The 22,337-nt window shown below is 39.2% G+C and overlaps 2 protein-coding genes across 12 annotated transcripts in view; both read left to right on the plus strand.

Annotated features, from left to right (window-relative positions):
- Nucleotides 1-11,584, plus strand: part of nfat5b (nuclear factor of activated T cells 5b) — a 36,414-nt gene extending 24,830 nt beyond the window's left edge. For 5 of the 10 annotated variants that reach the window (XM_044199342.1, XM_044198913.1, XM_044199260.1 and 2 more), the window contains 7 exons: nt 934-1,068; nt 1,143-1,225; nt 2,022-2,154; nt 2,815-2,889; nt 3,129-3,232; nt 3,475-5,281; nt 6,336-11,584. In XM_044199342.1, the coding sequence (XP_044055277.1) occupies nt 934-1,068; nt 1,143-1,225; nt 2,022-2,154; nt 2,815-2,889; nt 3,129-3,232; nt 3,475-5,281; nt 6,336-6,574 (2,576 nt within the window). In that variant the 3' untranslated portion in view covers nt 6,575-11,584. The remainder of the gene's footprint in view (nt 1-933; nt 1,069-1,142; nt 1,226-2,021; nt 2,155-2,814; nt 2,890-3,128; nt 3,233-3,474; nt 5,282-6,335) is intronic. The other 5 variants (XM_044199077.1, XM_044199423.1, XM_044199165.1 and 2 more) reach the window with 3 other exon arrangements.
- Nucleotides 11,585-12,502: 918 nt separating this feature from the next.
- On the plus strand, nt 12,503-21,002 carry kars1 (lysyl-tRNA synthetase 1). Of its 2 annotated transcripts, XM_044199809.1 has the most exons (15): nt 12,503-12,649; nt 13,319-13,486; nt 13,822-13,966; nt 14,075-14,240; nt 14,341-14,434; nt 14,783-14,969; nt 16,154-16,279; nt 16,537-16,656; nt 17,347-17,509; nt 18,579-18,752; nt 19,051-19,136; nt 19,229-19,314; nt 19,399-19,525; nt 19,655-19,798; nt 20,384-21,002. In XM_044199809.1, the coding sequence occupies exons 2-15, from the start codon at nt 13,347-13,349 to the stop codon at nt 20,456-20,458; spliced, it is 1,833 nt and encodes a 610-aa protein (XP_044055744.1). In that variant the 5' UTR covers nt 12,503-12,649; nt 13,319-13,346; the 3' UTR covers nt 20,459-21,002. The 2 variants fall into 2 exon arrangements, with proteins under 2 accessions (XP_044055744.1, XP_044055828.1); XM_044199893.1 differs by lacking the exon at nt 13,319-13,486 and having other exon boundaries at nt 12,506-12,649.
- The last annotated feature ends 1,335 nt before the right edge of the window (nt 21,003-22,337 follow it).

Here is a 22,337-nt window from a genome sequence, read left to right on the forward strand (position 1 = left end):
GTTCTGAAAAAATGTGATTTAATTAATAAATAATTGTGATACTAAACAAGTCTTAAAAAATCCAAAATTGACTTGGTGAACCCTGCAGAAACCGTGTTGTTAATTTTACTTGGCCCATTTGTTGAAAGAGATCAGTGCCACCATGAACACATGAGCCTGGTTAAACAACTGTCTTCAGCTGTCATGGTGGTATTATTTGTTTTGTTGGTAACAAATAATTTTGTGTGAAATTGTGTGATTTTAACAAGAACACAGAGACAAAAAATATAAAATTGTATTTGTACATGGGGCCTAAGAACATCTCTATTGTGTTGTAGTCGCTTGTTCATTTATGGCTAATTATGCTCAGGTCAGTGTCCAATAAAGCCACTGTGCTATGTTGAAATGATGTTGGGCAATCCCAAAACAAATATTAACTAAATGCCTAAATACAAAATGTGTCTACTCTGGCTTTTTTCAATTCTTGGGATTAATCTGTGAATATATCAGTGTTTGTTTTGTATATTTAAAAATGGGTGACAATTGGGGAAAAAAAACAAAAATACTAAATCTGAAAATCTGATTTTATAAATACAACTTCCAGCACAAACCCTCTGTAGTTTAACCATTAGTGTTAAATGCATTACTTTGAGGGATTATAGCTACAGCATAGCTATGTATTTGTATTTTTCTCTTCGCTATTAATGGAAACATTTGTCTGAGCGGACCTCACCATAAGAGGGCCTCATTGACTGTAAATAGTAGTGAATAATGTCTTCTCAGAGCAGGAAACATACCTTTTGGATTAATACCAACATAAAATCTGTGGTAAATAAGACAATAAGTTTAAAACATTCTGCTTCTTTTATTTCTTCTATAAAACCTGTTTTTTTTTGGGTGAAAATCAGTAAAAATGAGCCTCCTCAAAACTGTTTATATCTGCTCTGTTGACAGCTCAGCCTGCAGGAGTGCCTGAAATCCTGAAGAAGTCACTACACAGTTGTTCAGTGAGGGGAGGAGAAGAGGTCTTTATCATTGGCAAAAACTTTCTTAAAGACACCAAAGTCATATTTCACGAGAATGTTTCTGGTAAGAAATTTGTCTTTTTAGAAAATTATTGTCCATGGATATTTTGTTTTCATACATTTTTATTTTTTCTCCAGTAAACATGCTGCATCTTCTGTCTGTTCCAGATGAGAAATCGTGGAAGGCAGAGGCTGAAATTGACATGGAGCTGTTTCACCAGGTAAAAATGTGATTGTTCTTATGTTATTTTTGTTCCGAATGATTAATGCCAATTACTAATAAGCCGAGAAGACAGAAGCAGCTATTTCAGATTTGTATGGGGCTTTAGATGTAATCATCTTAAATGGCTGCCGGTTCAAAGGTTTGAGTACTCTCATTGTGTTCTGACCTAATTACACTCCGTCTCAAAGGCTGTACTGAGTATGTCTCAACAGTCCAGTTTAAACCTTTGCCCTTGTAAACAAAATGGTCAGAAGTAGATGAATTGATGAATCTGCAGCTAATACAAAATGTTCTTGTGTTTAACTCATTGGATGTTTTGTTTTTTATTAAAGTTACACTGTGGATTTGTCTTGTAAACAAACGCAGTTTTGTAATAAAGGTGAGCATGTTTCATGCTCAAACCTTTGGTATTCCCCTGTACATTTATAAGACAAATCTTCATAACTAAATGCAGAGTCATTACTGTGTAAATCCAATTAGCTCATTCTTTTGCTGCCTCCAGTCCAGTACATATTTACGTTACAACCTTCTGTAGTCACAGAAATGTGTATCACGTTACCCCCATGCTCATGATGTGCTGGAAGAGCATAAGATACGAATAAAGGGATGACCTGCTCATCCAAATATTGCTCCTCATGTTGTCAGTGGTCAAAAACTCTACAGTGTACCTTTGCTTGTTGTATATTTATTCAGTGTTTTCTAATCAACTCAACCTTTTACTCATATTAAATATGTGACGCTACTGTAGTATTTGTTCTTTTTAACTAACTTTTTTGTAATGATCACCCCCAAAGAATCACTTGATAGTGAAGGTTCCTCCATACCAGAACCAAGCCATCACCTCTTCAGTGTGTGTGGGAATCTATGTGGTGACGAATGCTGGGAGATCCCATGATGTTCAGCCTTTTACCTACACTCCAGATTCAGGTTTGTTCCAGTCTAAATCACAAAAAAGTTTCTCTTTATCTGTCTGTTTTTACAAGCAACTGATGGGAAAACCAGCTTGTTACATAGCATGTAACCTATTCCTTCTGATTACTAGGTCATTATTTGCAAAGTCCTTTTTAGATTTACTGGCTGGCACCACAGCTGGCTCACTCAGTTTCTCAACTTGAGGGTAAAAAACAAGTTGTATTGTAGCTAGCCACCTCAAAAATGTTTATTTTACACATATTTTCTGTACAACAGAAACAAGAGCTGCATTACAGCTTTGTTGAGTTTATGCTCACAAGACTTTTTTGATCTATGATCACTTTTACTCAACACCCCCACCTACAGTTCAGTAGGATCAGAGCAAGTATGAGCAATCGAGCAATATCTTTCAAGAACACTCTACACAGCCCATTTCTAAACACTGTAATCCAGGGTCATCCATATTTAGGACTGTCTTTCATCAGGACTTTTTTAAATTGCAAGGGCCATGATACAAAACTTTGAAAAATGTGATCATCAAAGTAACTAAAATGAAACAATGTAATTTACAGTGCTGTGCACCACATTTAGCGTCTTTCCTAATAACATTATTATCATGCTGTATATTTACATTTAGATAGAGACATAAAAATCTGTTGATGTTTGGCCTTGCAGCAAAAAATGATGTTCCTGTGAAGAAAGAGACTCCCTCTCCTGTGAAGACTTGTTCATTTGATGAACAAATTAAAGGTTCTTTTCCCTTTAAACTTTCTTTTAACTATTCTACATAACCATGATTGTAGCCTCCCACTTGAAAGCTGTTTATTTGCTAATACCCTGTACATAGAGTCAAGTGCATACTTTATTACATGTTTTAGCTCACAATAGAGTGTTACTTCTTTGAATAGCTGAACACAAAGCAAAATAAATAAATATTTAAGAATATTTAAGAATGAGACTTAATATATTCCTTGGTCTTGCTCTTACAGTTCTTGATGGTTCGTTGATGCCTTCGATGTTGCCTTTAGTGAAGAGAGAAGATGTCACCCCGATGGAGGTCACCAGCAACCTCCAGTCTTCTGGTGTATATAAGGTGATATATTGATCTGTAACCTCATTAAAGGCTTTATTAATAACTTTTACATAGTAAAAACTATTGAGATTGGATTAAGTAAATGTTCAGTAAAATTCTATTTAGTTTAAACTTAATTCTCTTACAGTACTTGTAAGTGTTATATGTGGACAGTTTTAACAATAAAATAACACAATAAAACTGACTACAAAATCCTAAAGCAAAATAAAGCATATCTTTTATCTTCTATTTTGTGTTTTCAGCAGACTGGTCCAGCCCAGCAGAACACAGACATGACTGCAGGCCATCTAAATAAAAACAGACCATTCCCTAACAACCTGTCTCAGCCTGCAGGCGACCCTGACAAAGGCCAGGCTCCTGTTTTTGCCAGCGCAGAGCCCTTAAGCACTATCCAGAAGCAAGACATTGCAGCCACCAGCTCCTTCTCTGTGCCTGCCGACTCCCTGCTCCAGCAAGGCTCACAGCAGTTCCTTCTGGAGCCCAGAGAGGGCCTCGGGCAAGAGAGGCCTGGCAGCGGCTCTGGAGCTGTGGGAAGACTGTGCGGAGAACCTGCACCTCAACAGCAGCAACTGCCACTGTTCCCCCCAGACGAAGTGGCCCAACTGGAGGAGGCAGTGAGGCAACTTAAAGCCAAAGGGTTCTGTAACTTACCACTTCAATCTGACAACTCAATGACCAAACAGCAGCAACAACACATCCAGCACCAACAACAGATCCAGAAACAGCAAATTCAGCAGCAACAGCAGCAACAGCAACAAATTCAACAACAGCAGCTCCAACAGCAGCAACAGCAGCAGGTTTTGGAGAATTTACAGCAACAGCTGTTTCAGTCACAGATTCAGATGCAGTGTGGCATGTTTCAGGATGCCTCTCAGGGCAAGAACACAGAACAGCAGGGCTCATCACAAGGAGTGGTGCCAAACCAGGGGACTCTTTTCCAACAGGCCCAGCAGCAGCAACAACAACAACAGCAGCAGCAGCAACAAGCAGCTCTCTTTCAGCAGGCGAGTGACCTGCTCTCTATTCAGACCAACTTCCTCCAGCAGACACCCCCACACCCTTCACCACCCATGTTCCACAATCCCAGTTCTTTGGCTGAAACACAAGATCCACAAGGGGGCTTGTTTCAGAAAGCCTCTCAGGAGCAGGTCCAGGCTGCTCTCTTCCAAAACACAATGACAGTACTACAGTCTCCAGACCAACAGCCCTCAACCCCCGGGCTGTTCCTCCCTCAGACGTCCCTGCCCTCTCAGCTTACAACCAGTAGTGCTCAACAACAGCAACAGCAGCAACAGCAGCTGGCCTTCCTCAGTGCTCTACAGACCCCTGCCCCTGAACCACAATCAGTATTTCAGGCTCAGACCCAGCTCTCCCCCATCCAGCAGAGAAGCCCTATGGAGCAGCAGCAGCCCTCCCAGCCTCAGTCCCACACACAGCCAGCCCAGCAGGCTTCCCTGTTTCAGAACATTTCCCCACATCCATCTACAAACACACTCTCTCCAGGCCAGCAGCAGCAACAGCAGGCTGGCCTACTGTTCTGCAACAACCCCCTCTCCCCTCCAGACCAGGCCTCCAGCCTCATGTTCAGCAGCCAGGGCCAGATGCCACCGCTGACCAGCAGCAGTCTAGTTTCCCAAGAGCCCCAAAACCCCTCTCTGCTCTTTTCCCAAGCCAGCATGGTGTCAGTGAACCAGCAGGATCGCTCTGAGCCCATGGCCTTAGGGAACCCCACCGATCCACGACAGCAAGTCATGTTTCAGGAGCAACAGCCGATGCAGCTGGGCAGCAGCTCAAACAACCGGCAGGAGCAGCCTGTGGGCCTCTTTATGCCTCAGTCTAACATGGCCTCCCTGCAGGGGGGACTGGCTGCTCAGGAGCTCGCACAGTCAGCCATGTTTGCCTCACAGAACGGCGTGGCAAACCTCCAGACGACCACCTCCTCCCCTGTTCAACAGCCAGGGACTCTGTTTCAGACCGCTGTCAGTGGGAGCATCAATCAGCCCAGCCAGCCGCAACAACCTGGCCTCTTCCTTTTTGGGATTCAGAACGGTAAGGACTTGATTACACAGGTGCACACCTTAAACCTGTTGATATAGCATTAATGTCTGCAAACAAGTTCAACACAACAAGTTCCGATGGCAGAAATCATATAAACCACTACAAAATTGACTGATAGCCAATGAGAGCTTTTGTTAACTCTCTCTGCAAATAGACAAAGTCCATAACAAGTTCTTTGAACCTCAGTTGTCAAAGGGGAAAGTAAATGGACAACCAATTGGAAAATCTATGTGCAATTCACTAATTTATTTAGATATTTATTTAATGAGACAAAAAATTCTCATCACAAGGTCCATTGACTTACTGTTTCTGAAGCTTTTAGCCACATCTTTTGGCCTTCCTCAGTGGATAGAGTTGCTTAGTTGTCATGGAGATAATATTTGAATTTCTTTTATTTAGTCCATTTAATTTGATCAATTTATTAATGTGTTTCTTAATTAGTAATTCATTGCTAATTATTTGTAATTAATTATGATTAATTGTTACTTTATTCCCCTCTTTATTGTCCAGTTAAAAATAAATGACTGAATTACTTAATAACCATTTCAAAGGCTCTCTAGGTCCTCAGTACAGATGTGCAAGAATTCACTGTAATAGATTAATAATTGTCTTTCAGTTGAACCATATTGTGAAATGACAGTATTGTGATATCTTAATACACTGTCTATTGTCAAAACTGATGACCAAGTAAACTTTTTAAACAAAATGAGGTATAAAACATAAGGAAAATAAAAAGAAAAGTTTACATTACAATGAATTAAGTAAGTTCAGCCATAGTCTTCAAGTTCACCTAGTCTCAGGTTCTGCTAATTGTCCTTCCATTTCATTTCAATGCAGTTGAAATAAATGTACTAATATTTTTACCAGCTGAACTACAACTGAACATGAAAGTGTGCTTGCATATGAAAAGCACAAAGAAACGTGGAATGTTAAACTTGCATTAGAAAACATCTCCTCTATTATGTCATTAGTGTGTATTGATAGCACTGTAAATGTGAAGCTTGTAAACTCATTGTGACCAGCTTTTGCTGCTCCCTCCTTGCAGAATGCGGCCAGCTGATGAACACTCCTGGAAACACACTGTCGGATCAGATTATAGCCATCAGCCAGTCTGGTCAGAACCAAAGAGAGAGTGACGCGCACATCCAGTCCCTGCTCAGCCAGTCCCTGTCTCAGTCTGGGTCTGTGCAGAACAGCATGAGTGCCTCTCAGAACATGGAGAAGATTGACGACCTGCTGGTTAGCCTGCAGGAGTCGGGCAGCAACTTAACTCGTTCATACTAACCTTCATACAGGTTCACGGATTTGTCTTTTGATTTTTTAGTGATAATATCTGGAATAATTGTAAAATGTAGGCAAAATAGTCAAAATACTGTCTGTTGATAAGTACACGCAGTAGAATTTTTGTGAATGCATCATGAAGTTTGAGACAAACTGAACATTATGTACTTATTTCTGATCACCAAGTATGTTTCTGCCCTACCAAGACATTATTTGGTTTTCTTTAAGATTTATTAGGAAAGAGTAGTGAAGGCGAACTAAACATTGTGAAGAGCTGCTGGCCTTGCTGAGCCTGAGTCTCTTCCACCTAAAAGGTCCTTGTGATTGTTCTCCAGAGTGGCATGAAATTATTATTAAGGACAAATGGGACAAATTAATATCCAGACAGTGAACTAGGAATTTGGTATGGAATTTAGTGGGCTGGCCAAGAAAAGTGAATGTCTCTTATTGATTTCATGACTGACTGACTGACTCCACATTGTTAAAACATGCATGTGCAAGATGACATGGACTCCAGGCGAGAACAGACAGATTGTCATCACTGTTCTGTGACAGAATCAGCATTTGGCCCTTTCCTTCAACTTTTCCTCCAAAAGTGCAGTAACTTAATGTTTTGAAGTTTTGTGTATATCTATAGATAGATTGTCAGTGATGTTATTTGCAACATCTGTCAGTTCTCGTGGTGTTTTCTAAAGTGTTCTCCAAAGTGTTTAGTGGTTTCCATGAATGGTGTTCCCTTTAATACTTCTTTTGTATTTTTTGTTGCGTTGAGGGCGGAGTGTGTGGTACAGCAGGAACGGTTGGACAGACTGTGGCATGTATGGTTGAATACATCCGACGTCGAAGGTAGCCACTGTTGACATGGTTTGAAATTATTTTCACCCAACGGTGCAGAAAGTGTATTGAAAGAAGGTTAGAGAAATGAGAGGTAGAACAGCAGAAATGAATAGAAACGTTTTCTACACTCATTTGATGTGTAGTCACAAACAAGTATCTATCATATATGTGGGTGCTTATTATTTCAATGTTTTAGCAGTTAGTTTGCACCAGATAATATAAATAAATTCACTCTAGCTGTCTCTGATAGCCCTCAAAGTGGCTTTCATTAATGATATGATATAGAAATAAACTGCTCAGAAGATGTATAACTAAAGGCATTTTTTGCTATCTACAAAAGACCTGGCTAAATTAGGTCTAGTCTTGTGTTTGGTACCTGTTTGGTACAGTAATATCAGTAAAAGAATATTTGTAGTTCAGCCAACAGCTGTGCATTGAAGATGGTCACCTCCAGCTGTGAAACATATCTTCCAATATTAGATACTTTGCCATCTTCACCACAGTGTACAGATAGCACTTTGCGATATAGGTAAGCAAACATGTTCAGGCTAACATTTAGTCTGTATTCATCAAAACCAAACTGTGTCAGTTTGCTACTTTGTAGAACAGATTCTCCTTTTAATACATTACAAAGAGGCAAATCTTTTAAGAAAGTTTGGTGGTAGAAATATAACAAATATTGGCTGAGACTTTTTTTTACATGTATATTCAGCACTTTACGATGCTGTTCTTTGTGACCACTTAACTCATCGAGGGTACAGTACAGTCCCACAAGAGGTGGTGGTGGGGTGGGGGTGGGGGGTTCCAGCCGCCTCTTTCTCATTGTTTACAGTAAAGAAGATACATTTTTAACATGCACATGGATCGGAAATTATTGTCATTACTGTCCTGTGTTTCCATGGCAACATTTGAGAAGTGGAGCAGACTCGAAAATATATCTCCAGTGGAATTCCTTTTAAGCCAGTATCATTAAATTTATCATGCATTAAGTTACTATATACTTTTTTTTTTCCTATTGGTTAAAAATGTCGTTTAATGGTCTGGATTTTGTAACATAACAGTGCATCTCATTGCCCGCCATGTTACAACTATCATTATTCATTCCCACAACCTAATATATTATTTATTCCTTAAAACAAGCTTACAAATCTGGACAAATGAGGAAAAATGTGGATCACGACATTTTTATTCAAATAATGTAATTTCAGTTGGCATATAACTCTTATTTAAATGCATCTACAGTAGAGAGAGTAGAATGTAATATAGTATATTATTATTGTTGTTGTCATAAGGGTTAGATCATTATGTGTTTTATGTCATTTTGATGTCATCATTCTGCGTCAGGCACGCATGAACTGGAATAGTATTCTTAAACCAGCTAGAAAAGAGCCTTTTTTACCAGTTTTATTAATGTGATGGATTTAGTGAATGTTGAGGAGAAGCAATAGCTTGTTGGCTATAGCTGTACATTATACATCTCATTAAGGTTAACGTATTAACCTGTAGGAACAGAGTCCATTTTACATGTTTTCTTCTAAATGCAAACTGTACAAGTTCTAAAGGCTCATTGTCTTCGTCTGCAGTTGGCCAGTGGCCTCAGTACCAAAGTTTGACTCGAATCTGGCTTTGCATAAATCCTGATGACAGGCCAGTTTTATGGCTCGTGGGCTTTTCTTTTTTCTGACTTGCAAGTTAACTTTAAGACAATATTTTTGCCTTCTAAACATACAGATTTCATTATTAGTCACGATGTCCTGCTGCCACACTTTTCTTTCTTATTGTTTTGTTGATTTTGGCAAACAAAAAAAAAAAAAATCAAGTTTGTGTCATGTTTAGTTTCACTGTAAGTGTATGCATGAACAAGGGGCTGGTCTCTGATGGTGACAGAATTAGCTCAGTTTTATGCCTCAGTTGTTGTCTTGTTTTCTCTGTACAGTTTATTAGAAACACATAAACACCGTTACATTTTATACACTTTAAAATCAGAAACAGCTGTATGTTTTTTTGATGGAGATTATGTAAACTTGACTAATGTGATTTGTGGAACTACGGTGCGTCAGTTTGAGCAGTCTGAGTGGTTTTTAAAGGGACCCTACTCCTGAAGGAAACCTGACTTTGGAGAAAAGAGCTATCTGTGATTGGCTTTCTTCAACTCGTGAAATAGAAGAACTAAGATTTCCAGTTTTGAGTATTTATGATTTAATTTGTTTTTGTTTGTTTTACAAAGTTTAGAAAGACTTTCAGAGAAGCATATCTAATTTATTTGTGTGTTGGTTATTATCCAAATCATTTCCCATAATCATAGTTGTGTTCAGATATTTTCTAACTGTACTGTTGACAGCAATGTGATTTGGCCCCCACACCTGCTGATACTGTAATTGGCACCTTGTGATGATGATAAATGAGATAGTAAAGTGCTTTGTACACTGGATCACGACATTTTTATTCAAATAATGTAATTTCAGTTGGCATATAACTCTTATTTAAATGCATCTACAGTAGAGAGAGTTTGTAATATACACATTAATGTACATGACGTGTTTGTTCAGGGCTTATAATTGGACCGGTGGCCCTGTAGTCTTTTTTGACCAAATAGTTAACAGCAGGGCAAAATGACACCAAACAGTTTTTACTGTCAAAAATCCTTCAACAGGACCAACAAATTTCAGTATTTTTACTATGAATATAGTACTGAATGTGATTATACAGCATGGCTGTAAATGTCTCACTTAGATGCAGAATGTTCTTTTATCCACATACTGGGGAGGTAATTACTTTTTTGAAATTACAGTTTCCTCATTTGTGTATTTACAATGTAACTGGAGATCAGAAATATATATAAGTGTGACTCATTGTACAGTCACTGCTAATTGTACGGAAAAGAGGGAGATTGTTGATAAAAGTTCTCATATTTCCTTAAGATGCTACAGACTCTAACTTTCTCTGTTTCTTACAATAGAACAAGATGTGGTTTTCTTTCAACATCACCTGTTAATTTAATACCAACAAATTAAGTCTGCTATCACAGCTGTTCAAATTGTTACATTTTACCTAAAATGTGACTTTAGACACTAGTAGATATTGTACATGTTCCTTGAGGAGATGTTTTAGTAGCGACCAGATAGATGTTTTACCAGTTTTGCCTGTTTAATACTCTGCTGGTTCTGCCAGTGATGATTAGTCCTCATTAATTAGAATGTTTTAAGCCATAAGACTTTAAATGTACTTTAAATGCTCGACAACAGTGACCAGATAAATGCGGTTGTGGTTGATAAATGTGTTGTGCAATTTCTGTCATGCATCTAACGTACTGAAGTATCCATTGCATTTATGTTATACAACGTAGATGCAGGCAAATTTTCTCTGAAACTGCTATGCAGCTAATATACTGTAAATGTAGATCTGTTAGTTTTTGAATATATATTTTTCTAAATAGCCTCTCCAAAGTAGAAAACCAAAGTAGATGTTCTTTCTATTATTTATGTTGCTTGTTGAAATGTTTTCTGATGCTTTGAGCGCTGCCTGAAACCGATTTATAAATCTTTTAGTCAGTTAAAATGCAATTTCCTCTTCTCAACAACCATCTCAGACATGGGATTGTTTTTGGGTGAAACAAGGGTCACTAATTGTTTGTCATTCTTCTTTATTCCCTTCTTGCTTGCAGGGTTTATGTGGAGGTTTGTGTTGCATCCAGGTTTACTGTTTACTGGTGCAGTGGTTCCTAATCTTTCTGATTTCTCTCAGGGCCTCTGAGTTACCAGGATGCCATGTCGTTCTCACACGTCTTCTTATTCACACCAGTAAACATCAATGCACAATAGATATGTTTTGTCCTGGAATTTAGGAATAATGATAAATGACAAATTCTGTAATTTGTTCCTTATTTGATCTGAGTCTGATATTATTATTCTCTGCACTTCTGTAACATCTTTAAAGTCTCTTCACTCCGAACACAAGTGAACCACTCTTCTAGTAAACAGCCTATTTTTGGTCCTGGAAATAGCAAGGGGTAAATTTCGCCTTTTTGTTTCTAACCATGTGAACAACATGTGTCAAATAATCACCCTTGGGGGGCCTCTATATATTTGGCTTTTGTTGGGATGTTTTTATTCTCTTGCAATTAAATTTCTGTAAACTTGCTGCTATCTGTATTAAACATATATACTTTAAATATTAGACCTGTGAGCTTTCATTTCATGTTTTTTGGTGTAAGCTACTGCACAAGAATACGTGGGCCACGGGATGAGGATACACATGGATTCAAAAATGTATCTTCTTATTTTTAGCTTGTGTGCAGCTCTTTTTTTAAATGGATACTTAAAGCATATACTTAACATGATTTAAACACGTCAAGGGCAGTTCAACAATCTGTAGAAAAAGTGTTTATCCCATTGACTTTTCTTGCTTTTGTAGCCTCCGCTCCACCTGATAAATTATCGTACATAAGGGTGTCATTACAGACTAAATGTAGAAAGTAAAGGTTAAAATCAAAGAACACATGTATGCTCAGTCTAACAACTTCTTTTTAGCAATGTGGCTCTATGTAGAAAAGGAAATATTGATTTAAAGGAAGACCATGTCAGTCTGTCCAACTCCCCAATCTTTGATCAGTGCTGCTGTCAGGTCAAATTTTCCTGTTGACCAGCACTTTGTTTTATATGTGTCAAAAACAAATGGCCAGAATTCTGTGAATTTTACTGTAATAATTCATGGTCCTTGGGGATGAATGGTGTTTTTTTAGTGACCCTGTGACCTCTCCTGTAGTGCCACCATCAGGACAAACATTAGCCTACATGTTTTTGGTTTTCCCCCCACTACTATATAAAGATCATGCTGTTTTAATGGCAGTTGTGAAAATTGCAGCCCCTAGGGTCCACCATAGACTGTATATATCTTTATATACAGTCCACCTGCATACATTCTTAAATAGTCCAATCTGCTCTCACAAGTGCTGTTTCCCAATTTAGGCTCTGAACCTTCAATCAATGTTGCCTTGGCTGCATGTTGTTGATCCATATTGCAGTTTTAGCTTTTTTGTTTTTTCTCAAAAACTGCTGTAGGGTGTTTTAGTCAAGTATTATTCCCTTAGTCTTTAAAGTAAACAGATTTTCGACAGTCACCCAAACGCACCATCGAGTTCTCGCGTTTTTGCGACGCGTGCGCTTCCGTTGATCTTTCCGGGCGCAGCATTTACAACATGGCTGACGTGACAGCGGTGGACGGAGGAAAACTCAGCAAAAAGTGAGCTTATTCTTTCCTTCCATCGCATTGTAACCATTCTCAAGCCCTTATTCTCCTCGAATAATTTGTTGTTTTAGCAGTTATTGTCGTTTTAATTTGGCTATGCAGCATCACTAACGGTAAATGTTGCATCAGGTCAGAAGATGATAGCGAAGTGAGGGTTCCATATGGAGACAGACCACAAGCCTACACATCCCAGGATTCAGTTCGTTTGTGTCTCTGGTAGTTGTAGTGCTGAACATGATGCGAAGCCCAACGCGATAGTGTCTTTACTAATCAGTAAAACTACAAGAACCAAAACACATTAATCGTGTGGTTTCTTTTACTCATATGAGATATTACGAGTTTTAACGTATGGTATATTTAATTGTGGCATTTCTACTGTAGCAGAGCACTTTGGTGTTATTATATATTTTAGGCGTATAAAAACGTCAAGCCAATTCTTAAATAATGCTGCTAACTGCGTTGTCCTTCGTTCGTCTTGACTTTCTTTGCTTTGCTAGCAGTAACGTTAATGTTAACTCTTCTATGTTAAGTCTATTGGTTTTTGCTTTAACCTCACTAACTGGATTTGTACTCTGGCGAGGGTCTTGGTGCAGAGCAAAAAAAAAAACAGCCTTTGCTGTATGTGCTGTACACTACCTTTTGTATATATGTCTATTTTCTCAGGTGTGTTCGCTGACTGTGGTAGCTCAGCATGCTGTGCCTGGTCAGGGCAGCCAGCCAGCAGCTGTGCCAAGCCTTTGGGGTCAGGGGACAGTGGTTAAAATGTGCACCCCCATGTACAGCTGCAGTCCCAGCTCAAATTTACGGGCACCGTTGGAGAGGTGACAAAAGGTTGGTGGCTTTTCCATTCCAGTGAGAAAAACAACCAACCTTTTGTCATCAGAGAAAATGTGGTCCCCTTTCCCTTTCAGCATTATCGTTTGTTGTGCTTCTCTTGTTGTGCTATTAGTCGATTGTGCCGTGGCCTTGTTTTTTTTCTAACTGTATAACTGTACCAGAATGGAATAAAATGTACAGTGTGGTTATGTGGGAAAAAAATAGTGTGCATATTTGTTGTTAAACATTTTGAACATCCATGAATTTCAGTTGTAGTTGCATCATTAATAGCAAACTTCAATATCTAACCTCATGACTCATCTTTAATGCCTCATTTCTTTTTTTATCAGTGAGCTGAAGAGACGAATGAAAGCTGATAAAAAGGCAGCTGAGAAAGAAGCCAAGGTCAAAGAGCAGGTGGAGCAAAAGAAGGAATCCAATGACCAGGGAGCGCAAAATGCATGTGGGTTGGATGAGGAGACGCTTGACCCAAATGTGAGATTTTTGTATGATCATTATACCTTACTCTTTACTTAGTCTAGCCTACTCTTTATGTTTTGGTCTTTTTGCATTAATACAATTGTCTTTTTCCCTCTAACATAGCAATACTTCAAGATCCGCTCCCAGGCCATCCAGGACCTGAAGGGCACAGCGGAGGACCCGTACCCACACAAGTATCATGTGGACTTGTCACTTACAGAGTTCATCGAGAAATACAATCATCTACAGCCTGGAGACCAGCTGACTGACGTTGTTCTCAATGTGTCAGGTACGAGGAATATGTTATGGTCTTAAGCCTATTTGCTATTTTGTATGTACAGTGTAATCCAGAAGTAGACCCCTTGTTAAACTTAATATATGATTGGCAGGCCGCATCCATGCCAAGAGGGTTTCTGGTGCCAAGCTGCTTTTCTATGACCTGCGAGGTGAAGGCGTCAAGTTGCAAGTCATGGCGAACTCAAGGTAAAGAATGAAGAAAAAACATCATTGGTACTAGTTTGCTTTACTCTGTACTGTGACAGCATATTTGTTTTCGGGTGTAACAATAATCAATTCACGGTCCAGTACACTCACCATGTTTTTTCCAAATTTGAGACATCATGACTGCAAACACATGCAGATTCGTACAGAGTGATTACTTGATTATGTGATTGTGAAATTTTGAAATATTTCAGCCAGATTATTCATATTATCACATTTTTGTATTATGAAATGTTATGCATTATATCATTGCACCTCTAACTATTTGTTTTTGCCCATGTGGATACTTTCGAGTGCAGTGAGTTAATTTCTGTATATCTTCCTTTACAGGAACTACAAGTCTGAGGAGGCCTTTGTGGCCATCAACAACAAACTGCGCCGCGGTGACATTATCGGTGTCCGTGGTAACCCAGGGAAGACAAAAAAAGGGGAGTTGAGCATCATTCCCATCGAGTTGACCCTACTCTCACCATGTCTGCACATGTTGCCCCACCTCCACTTTGGCCTCAAAGACAAGGTAATGCCCACCATGATTAGACACTCTGAGAGACACCCTGCACTCTTGTCCTCTTATCTGCAAATACCATATTTAGAAAGTTAGATTTTACAACACAAAGTAGAAGCATTCGTTCTTATTTCTCACCATTTGCTATGCATTTAGGGCAGTGACAAAGTATTTCTTAAATATTTGCAGCATTTGCTGCATGCATTTACTATATGGTAGTAAAAGCAAAAATTATATGTAGCTTGCTTGTTGTTGTCCACAGTAGACCCTTTTCCACCGTGGATAGTTTGACTTGCAAACACAGGTGTAATTAATAACATTAATGATGGCGGCATACTGATGCATACTAATGGCCTGCCGGTGGCAGGTATAGAGGGTATGCATAGACATTACTTTTTGGAATGATACCACGTCTTCCCCATCACTAAGGGGCAAAACAAACCAACACATGGTTAAAATAAAAGCTGCAATATCTGGAGGAAAACAATGTAAAACACATTGTTTCATGTTGCTTTTCTCCTTTTAGACAATTAGACAAAATGCTTATCTGAATTATTTTTTAATCTGTTTGTGCTGTCGATTGCACAGCAACTCTTTACCATTCTCACTGAACGCATTATGGCAGATGATGACCGATGCTGGTACTGAAGGAGGAGTGAGTGTGGTGACTTCCATGTGTAGTGACATCAAAAGTATATCCTCTATTGTACATACTGCCCCGTTTACTGGCATGCCTAAAATGGAATAATTAATGTTGTAAGATATTTCCTGCTATGCCAAGTCAAAATTACCCTCTGAGAAAGTTTGATCTCACAACAAAGTTTGAGCCTGAAGGGAAGATTCCAGTTTGTCTGGTACAATGTTACCTGAAAGATTTGTGGTCTTTTCAGAAACTGTACTCTCAGAAGAGGACACATGATTCTTCTTTCTCTTGTTACAAGAGAAAGAAGAATCTTGCTGAAGTGATTTTGACATCAGTTCAAAAACTATTCTGCTTTAATATTTTCTTTTTTGTATCAGCCAGCCCTGGATGCAATGTCACAAAAGTGGAAAAACTCGAAGCTTTTCAGTGTTAAAGTGATGTATATTTTCACAGTAGCCTGTGTTCATGGGAAGAAGACAAATTGACATATCATTTCAACAGCAGTAACTAATGTTGAAGCATTTTTTTCACCACTGTAATCTTTCTCTTAAAGGAAACACGATTCCGCCAGCGCTACTTGGATCTGATTCTCAATGACTACGTGAGGCAGAAGTTTATAACTCGCTCCAAAATCATCACGTACCTGCGCAGCTTCCTGGACCAGCTGGGATTTTTAGAGGTAAGAATTGGTGTCTGTAGTGTATTGAGACATCCAAGGTGACCACCTCACACAACTAATCAACTGAACAGTATTTCTTAAGTCTTAAGCTTGAGTGGAAAAATGTTTTACACAAATTTATACTTGAATTTGTTCAAAATAGGGATTTTATAAAAGAATGTTCTGTCAAATAGTTGGTGCATTTGTTCCACGTTTGAGGCAGTTAACATGAGTCAGTGAAAGCTTGCTTTGCTGAATCGTATTTGTTGTTACTTTAGATTGAGACGCCAATGATGAACATTATCCCTGGTGGAGCAGTGGCCCGTCCATTTGTTACTTACCACAATGAGCTGGATATGAACCTGTTCATGAGGATTGCGCCTGAGCTCTACCACAAGGTAATCCGTCAATTTAAAGAGCCATCCTTCTCAGTAATCAGTCACTTCTGGGGAGAATATTTTAGTAAATTTGTTGTATCAATTTGATGTTGGGCCTGTGAATATTTATCTCCGCCATGCGTAAGTCTGGAGGGGATCGTGCGTTTGATTGTGTGTGTCTGCTTGTGTGTATATGTCCGCTGCTAATATCGCATACTACTGGACATTTTTTGTGCACATTTATGACTGTATGCTCAAGGACCTCTTGTGGTTGCGGTGATTTACAATTTTTGAAAAACATATTTTATTGACTGCTCTGTTTTATACTGCCATTGACTGCTGACTCCTCACTTCTCTTAACCAGGCGGTAGGAAAATACGTTAGTTACGTCTCTTTATACTACGTCACCTGACATTATTTTGTCTATGACATTTGCGCACTCCGTCTCTGCACAATATAAGTCAGTAGAGGTTAAATGGCGTGAAGTGACACGCGGAAAGGAAAAAAGGCGTTGTGAAAACACGCGAAATGACTTTCCCGTGTTATTCATACGCTATTTAGTGATACCAGGTCTGGCTGCTACTGAGTCCACTCCTCTAGTTTGCACAGAAATACATAGATTGTTCTTATACTTCAACTTCACTTGAAGTGGTTTGTTACATTTCTCAAAAGTCTAAATATTTACGCTGTACATCTTATCTTTCCCCATAGATGCTAGTGGTTGGTGGAATAGACAGAGTGTATGAGGTTGGCCGTCAATTCAGGAATGAGGGCATCGACCTTACTCATAATCCAGAGTTCACCACCTGTGAATTCTACATGGCATATGCAGATTACCATGACCTGATGGAGATCACAGAGAAACTACTCTCAGGTAAGTGAAAACACAGTCAGCCATATGGTTACCTCTAGGTTTGTAGTCATTTGCTTCTTCACCTGTCAGGGTTTACACTGTCCAACAGTCAACCGTCACATTTATGTCAAGATAAGCAAACTGCTAGTCTGATTAAAAAAAAAAGACAAATATCTCAGACACCTCATCTAAATGTACCATTTATATTTTGAGGCAGTCATTTTGGTTGTCTAACCTACCCATGTAAAAAAAAAAAAAAAAAAACCCAGCCGGGATAAGCAGAAAACGCTTTTTGCAGTCTTGTTAAAACATTTCCCTTTGCCACAGTTATCGTTTAAAATCCAGTTTGTCAAATGAAACTGACTGCCCTAACTTGTAAACTGCCACGCCTAAGTCATCCACCATGCACTAAAAGATTTCTTGTTGAAACTGAAAAGCATGTGCTGTACATTTATAATCACATCAGTGTGGAGCATGCCATGAGGTGAGCCTCCTTCTCAGATGGCATTCCTCTCTTTCCTCTCAGCCTTGTTCTCACATTGCAAAATGGTTGGCAGACTTAAATCCTAACCTTAACCATGTATAAACAAAAAATATAATTTGGCTGAGCTTGTTGGGGCAGTACACAACCTGAGAGGAAGTGTTGCCTTGGAGTCTCATTCAATAAGTGGACTTTAGGTTTCACTTTTCTTTTTACAGCATGATTTTGTCACATCAGATAAGATGTAACAAGAGCAAAACTGTTTACACCTGTGTAAGAGGCAACAGCAGACCTCCTAACAATAATATGCCAAGTGGAATTAAGAGAATTATTCCACATAAAAAAAAATAAGTATGAAGCCTGAAAGGGGTCAGTAATGAGCTGGTTGGCAGGTGACAGTTGTATAGAAACTGATAACTTGCAATGTATTCATTTACATCTGTGTTATTGAGGATGGCACCAGGAATTTGTTGTATATTTCAAAATATAAATTGGCCAGAGCTCCATTTCTTCTCAGTTTTGTCACTGCTCACACAATTAGGATGTACTGGAAAAGTGTACAATAAACGAAACTGCCCTCCCTTAACTCAGCTATTCTCTTTGCTTCAGGAATGGTGAAGCACATCACTGGAGGATACAAGGTGACTTACCACCCTGATGGTCCGGAGGGACAGGCCTATGAGATCGACTTCACTCCACCATTCAGAAGAGTGAGCATGACGGACGACCTGGAGAAGATTATGGGAGTCAAATTCCCTCCTACTGACAGCTACGACAGTGATGGTAAGAATCTGTCTGTGAACTTTTTGATATTGTTAGTTTATAATCTGTGAAAAGCTTTTGTCGTTTTCTCTCTTTTCTTTGAGGCAATGTTTTTAACCCTTTTTAATCTCCATTTAAATAAGGCGCATTGCCCCTGTGACATTCTCTTTCTCCTTCTCTCTCACTGTCCACAAATTTAGGGTTTATTTCTCATTTGTCTGTGTTTCACATGGTTTTATATATTCTAACAGCTCAGTAATACTTCATCAGTCATTTCTGATTTCTCTTCACATTTCTCTTTTTGCACTTTTGTTTTCAGAGACACGTAAATTCTTTGACGACCTGTGTGCACAGAAAGGAGTTGAATGTCCTCCACCTAGAACCACTGCCCGCCTCCTTGACAAGGTGCTCTATTGATGGACATCACCATCTGTGGGTTGGTTCTAGTTTATTGCTTTTTCTCCATTTCTCTTTACTAATATTTTTTTTTCCCACAGTTGGTTGGAGATTTCCTTGAGGTTACCTGTATCAACCCCACATTCATCTGTGATCACCCTCAAATCATGAGTCCCCTAGCAAAATGGTGAGAAACGCCTTGTTTCAGCCTCATATGTCATTTAAAAATGTGATAATCAGGTTCATACTGACACTTTCTCAATTGTTACAGGCACAGATCACAGAAAGGCCTAACGGAGCGTTTTGAGCTCTTTGTGATGAAAAAGGAAATCTGCAATGCTTACACTGAGTTGAATGATCCAGTTAGACAGAGGGAGCTTTTCGAGCAACAAGCCAAGGTGTGTATACAAGCCTAAAGTGATTGTTTTCCATTGTCCCATTAAAGGATAAAGGGCCAGGCTTCTTCCTGTTGCAGTGTGAGCATGCGTATTAGTTCATGTTAATCATTTGAGTTGGATCTTTTTCAGGCCAAAGCTGAGGGTGACGATGAAGCCATGTTCATTGATGAAACCTTCTGCACAGCACTGGAATATGGACTGCCACCAACTGCCGGCTGGGGGATGGGCATTGATCGTCTCACCATGTTCCTCACTAACTCCAACAACATCAAGGTAAAGTTGTCGTATTAATCATGATGCAAGCAGGTGTGTTCCTTTTTTTTAAACAAGTACTTTATACCTAAATGACAAAATAGGTTGTCATTGTCTTCCAAATCTACCAATATGAGCATTTTCTGATCTGATTCCCCATGTGATTAAAGGGACACATGATGACACACGGTACACATTCCTGCCAATGGTTTCACACTATTCAGTTTCAAAGGTTTTAGTATTTTCTTCAGGTATATGGTGTCAAGAAATTAATTAAAGACAAAGCCATAATTATAAAAGGACTTATTCAAAGTAACAAATTGCAGTAAAATAAGAATCAAAACAAAACCGGCTTGTTGCTGATCATGTAGCATGTGTGACCACATGGCACTTTCCCTCAGTAAATTGTCCTCTCAAGACCTTTAGGCTGTGTTTAAACTGAAATACAACAGAAGAGTACAGAGATACAATGATACAAAAAATCTTTTGGAATGTGCGCACACACATGAGCTGCCAACATCTGCCAGACAGATGTGGTCTCCTTTTATGCTCATGCTGTAAGAGGGGGAAAAAAAACCTCAGATGACAGTTTTTGTTCTTTCACAGGAAGTGTTGCTCTTCCCCGCCATGAAGCCTGACGATAATAAGACATCAGCGCCCACAGAGGGCACCTCCGTCTAATGACATGACCCCTGACCTCTCGTGCTGGAGCCTTTTACCTCACTGTGGTCATCAGTGGAGCCTGCAGGTTTTGTGTGTTATCAATATTATTGTTTGTTTGATCCTTGTTGTCATTAAGGGAAATCATCTTGTCTCAGTTACATGGTCAACAATTTCTTACATTTCTGCGATCACATTTGCTGTGTCTTCCTCGTTTGACTGTAAGGAGACATTTTAATCCTTATTGTCATCCAGACAGTAAATGTGACAGTGTATTTGATCAGGAAGTCATGTTGTATGTAGACCTGGATGAAATATTTTTGAATATACCTAGAGATTCTTCAAGGGGTGCTTGATCCTGGCTACCAAATACACAGAGGAGTTACACCACATAATAACAAAACTCTAGCACCTTTCAATGTTTTAAGTGTTCTCAGAATATTCATCTATTTTTACCAGGTCTGCTAGAATTCCTTGTCTGAGAGTTTTCAAGATTGTTTCCACAATATTCCTCTGCCAAGAAGTTTAAACATAGGTATGTCTGAATAAATTGCATATGACTCTACATTTTGCATTCTCTTGTGATGTTTGTTGTCTGTTTTACAGAACAAAATTCAAAGATAAGCAGCTCCTTAACCCCTGAAAGATTATATTTTAAAAACTTTTTTCACACGATTGGAAAGATCATCAAGGGCTCTGTAGAAATGTAATATTTTTAACTTAGATTTCAGGTTTCCACTATAATCAAATTGGATATCACCATGGAGCATGCAGTACTGTATTTTTGATGAATTTCAAAATGTGCAGAGTGGATCTATGTGTCCAGCACATATTGTTTATGTTGAGCCATCACTGGGTTTTTTCACCAGTATCTTGAATGAATAAGGTCGAAGTGTCATAAAAATGGGTTGAGTGGATTCAATTATGGTGATGTAACCTGTCAACAGTAACCTGTCACAGAATACGATTATAGGATTATGGTGATTTTGAGGGTCACTGATTTAGCTGCTGCCAGCTCTCCTCATCACTGGATCCTTGGGTTAGAGTGTACTCACCTGCAGGCTTGGCCTTGTGTGTTGTTAGGATGTCCTTGATGGTATGTTGAGGGATGAATCTTAGGAATGCAGGGTCTTTTCTCACCAGCCACTTCCTCACCTGGATTGATGTGCCAAATGTCCTCATAAGGCTGCTCTGGAGAAGCACCGCGGCTTTCCTGATGTTGCAGGGAGGAGGAGGGAAGTTTTTATCCACAGAGACACTGAGGAGTCTCCTCAGGATCTCTAGAGTCACAGCAGCACTCATATACAGACAGAGCATCAGCAGTTGTTGCTGGTCCAGCTGAGCACCAGTGGAGCTCCTCCGTGGTTTGAGCCTCAGCATCAGCTTGACGAGCAGATCCTCCACCAGCTCACTGCTGACAGTGACTGTAGCAGGGAGAGCTAGCTGGGAAATAACATGTTTGAGAGGAGCTGTGGACCAGCATAAAATGGAAATACTTAAGTAAAGTACAACTACCTCAAAATTGTAGTTAAATACAGTACTTGAGTACAAGATGTTTCTGGCACTACGATTAGAGGAAAAGGGCAACATAATGGAAAGATGCTGAGGCTGCAATCAGAGCAGACTAAATAAGTGAGCTCAAGTGATAAGTCTGTGGGTTTGTCACTACAAGTGACCCCTTTCACATTTTTTTCCATTGATAATATAGAAATATTGATTAGCGCAGCTTTAACTAAATACCTAAAATGGTTAATTACAATTATAAAAGAGTTTTGAACAGTTTTCAAATGTTTCCTGAAGGGATCTGTGCCATGTACATTAAGTTTTTCTCAATAAGAGGCACTGCTTGATGACTGTCTGTTCAAGCACTAACAGCAGGATATTGTAGAATGAGGCACGG

This window comes from Siniperca chuatsi, linkage group LG1, assembly GCF_020085105.1.
Source record: "Siniperca chuatsi isolate FFG_IHB_CAS linkage group LG1, ASM2008510v1, whole genome shotgun sequence".
In the NCBI taxonomy this organism is placed as follows: domain Eukaryota; kingdom Metazoa; phylum Chordata; class Actinopteri; order Centrarchiformes; family Sinipercidae; genus Siniperca; species Siniperca chuatsi.

What these genes read in the sequence shown, in the direction of transcription:
- kars1 (XM_044199809.1), top strand. Translation starts at nt 13,347, where the DNA reads ATGCTGTGCCTGGTCAGGGCAGCCAGCCAGCAGCTGTGCCAAGCCTTT. An exon ending in AGGAGACGCTTGACCCAAAT is followed by an intron (nt 13,967 to 14,074) that starts GTGAGATTTTTG and finishes CCTCTAACATAG; the next exon opens with CAATACTTCAAGATCCGCTC. An exon ending in ATGAGTCCCCTAGCAAAATG is followed by an intron (nt 19,315 to 19,398) that starts GTGAGAAACGCC and finishes CAATTGTTACAG; the next exon opens with GCACAGATCACAGAAAGGCC.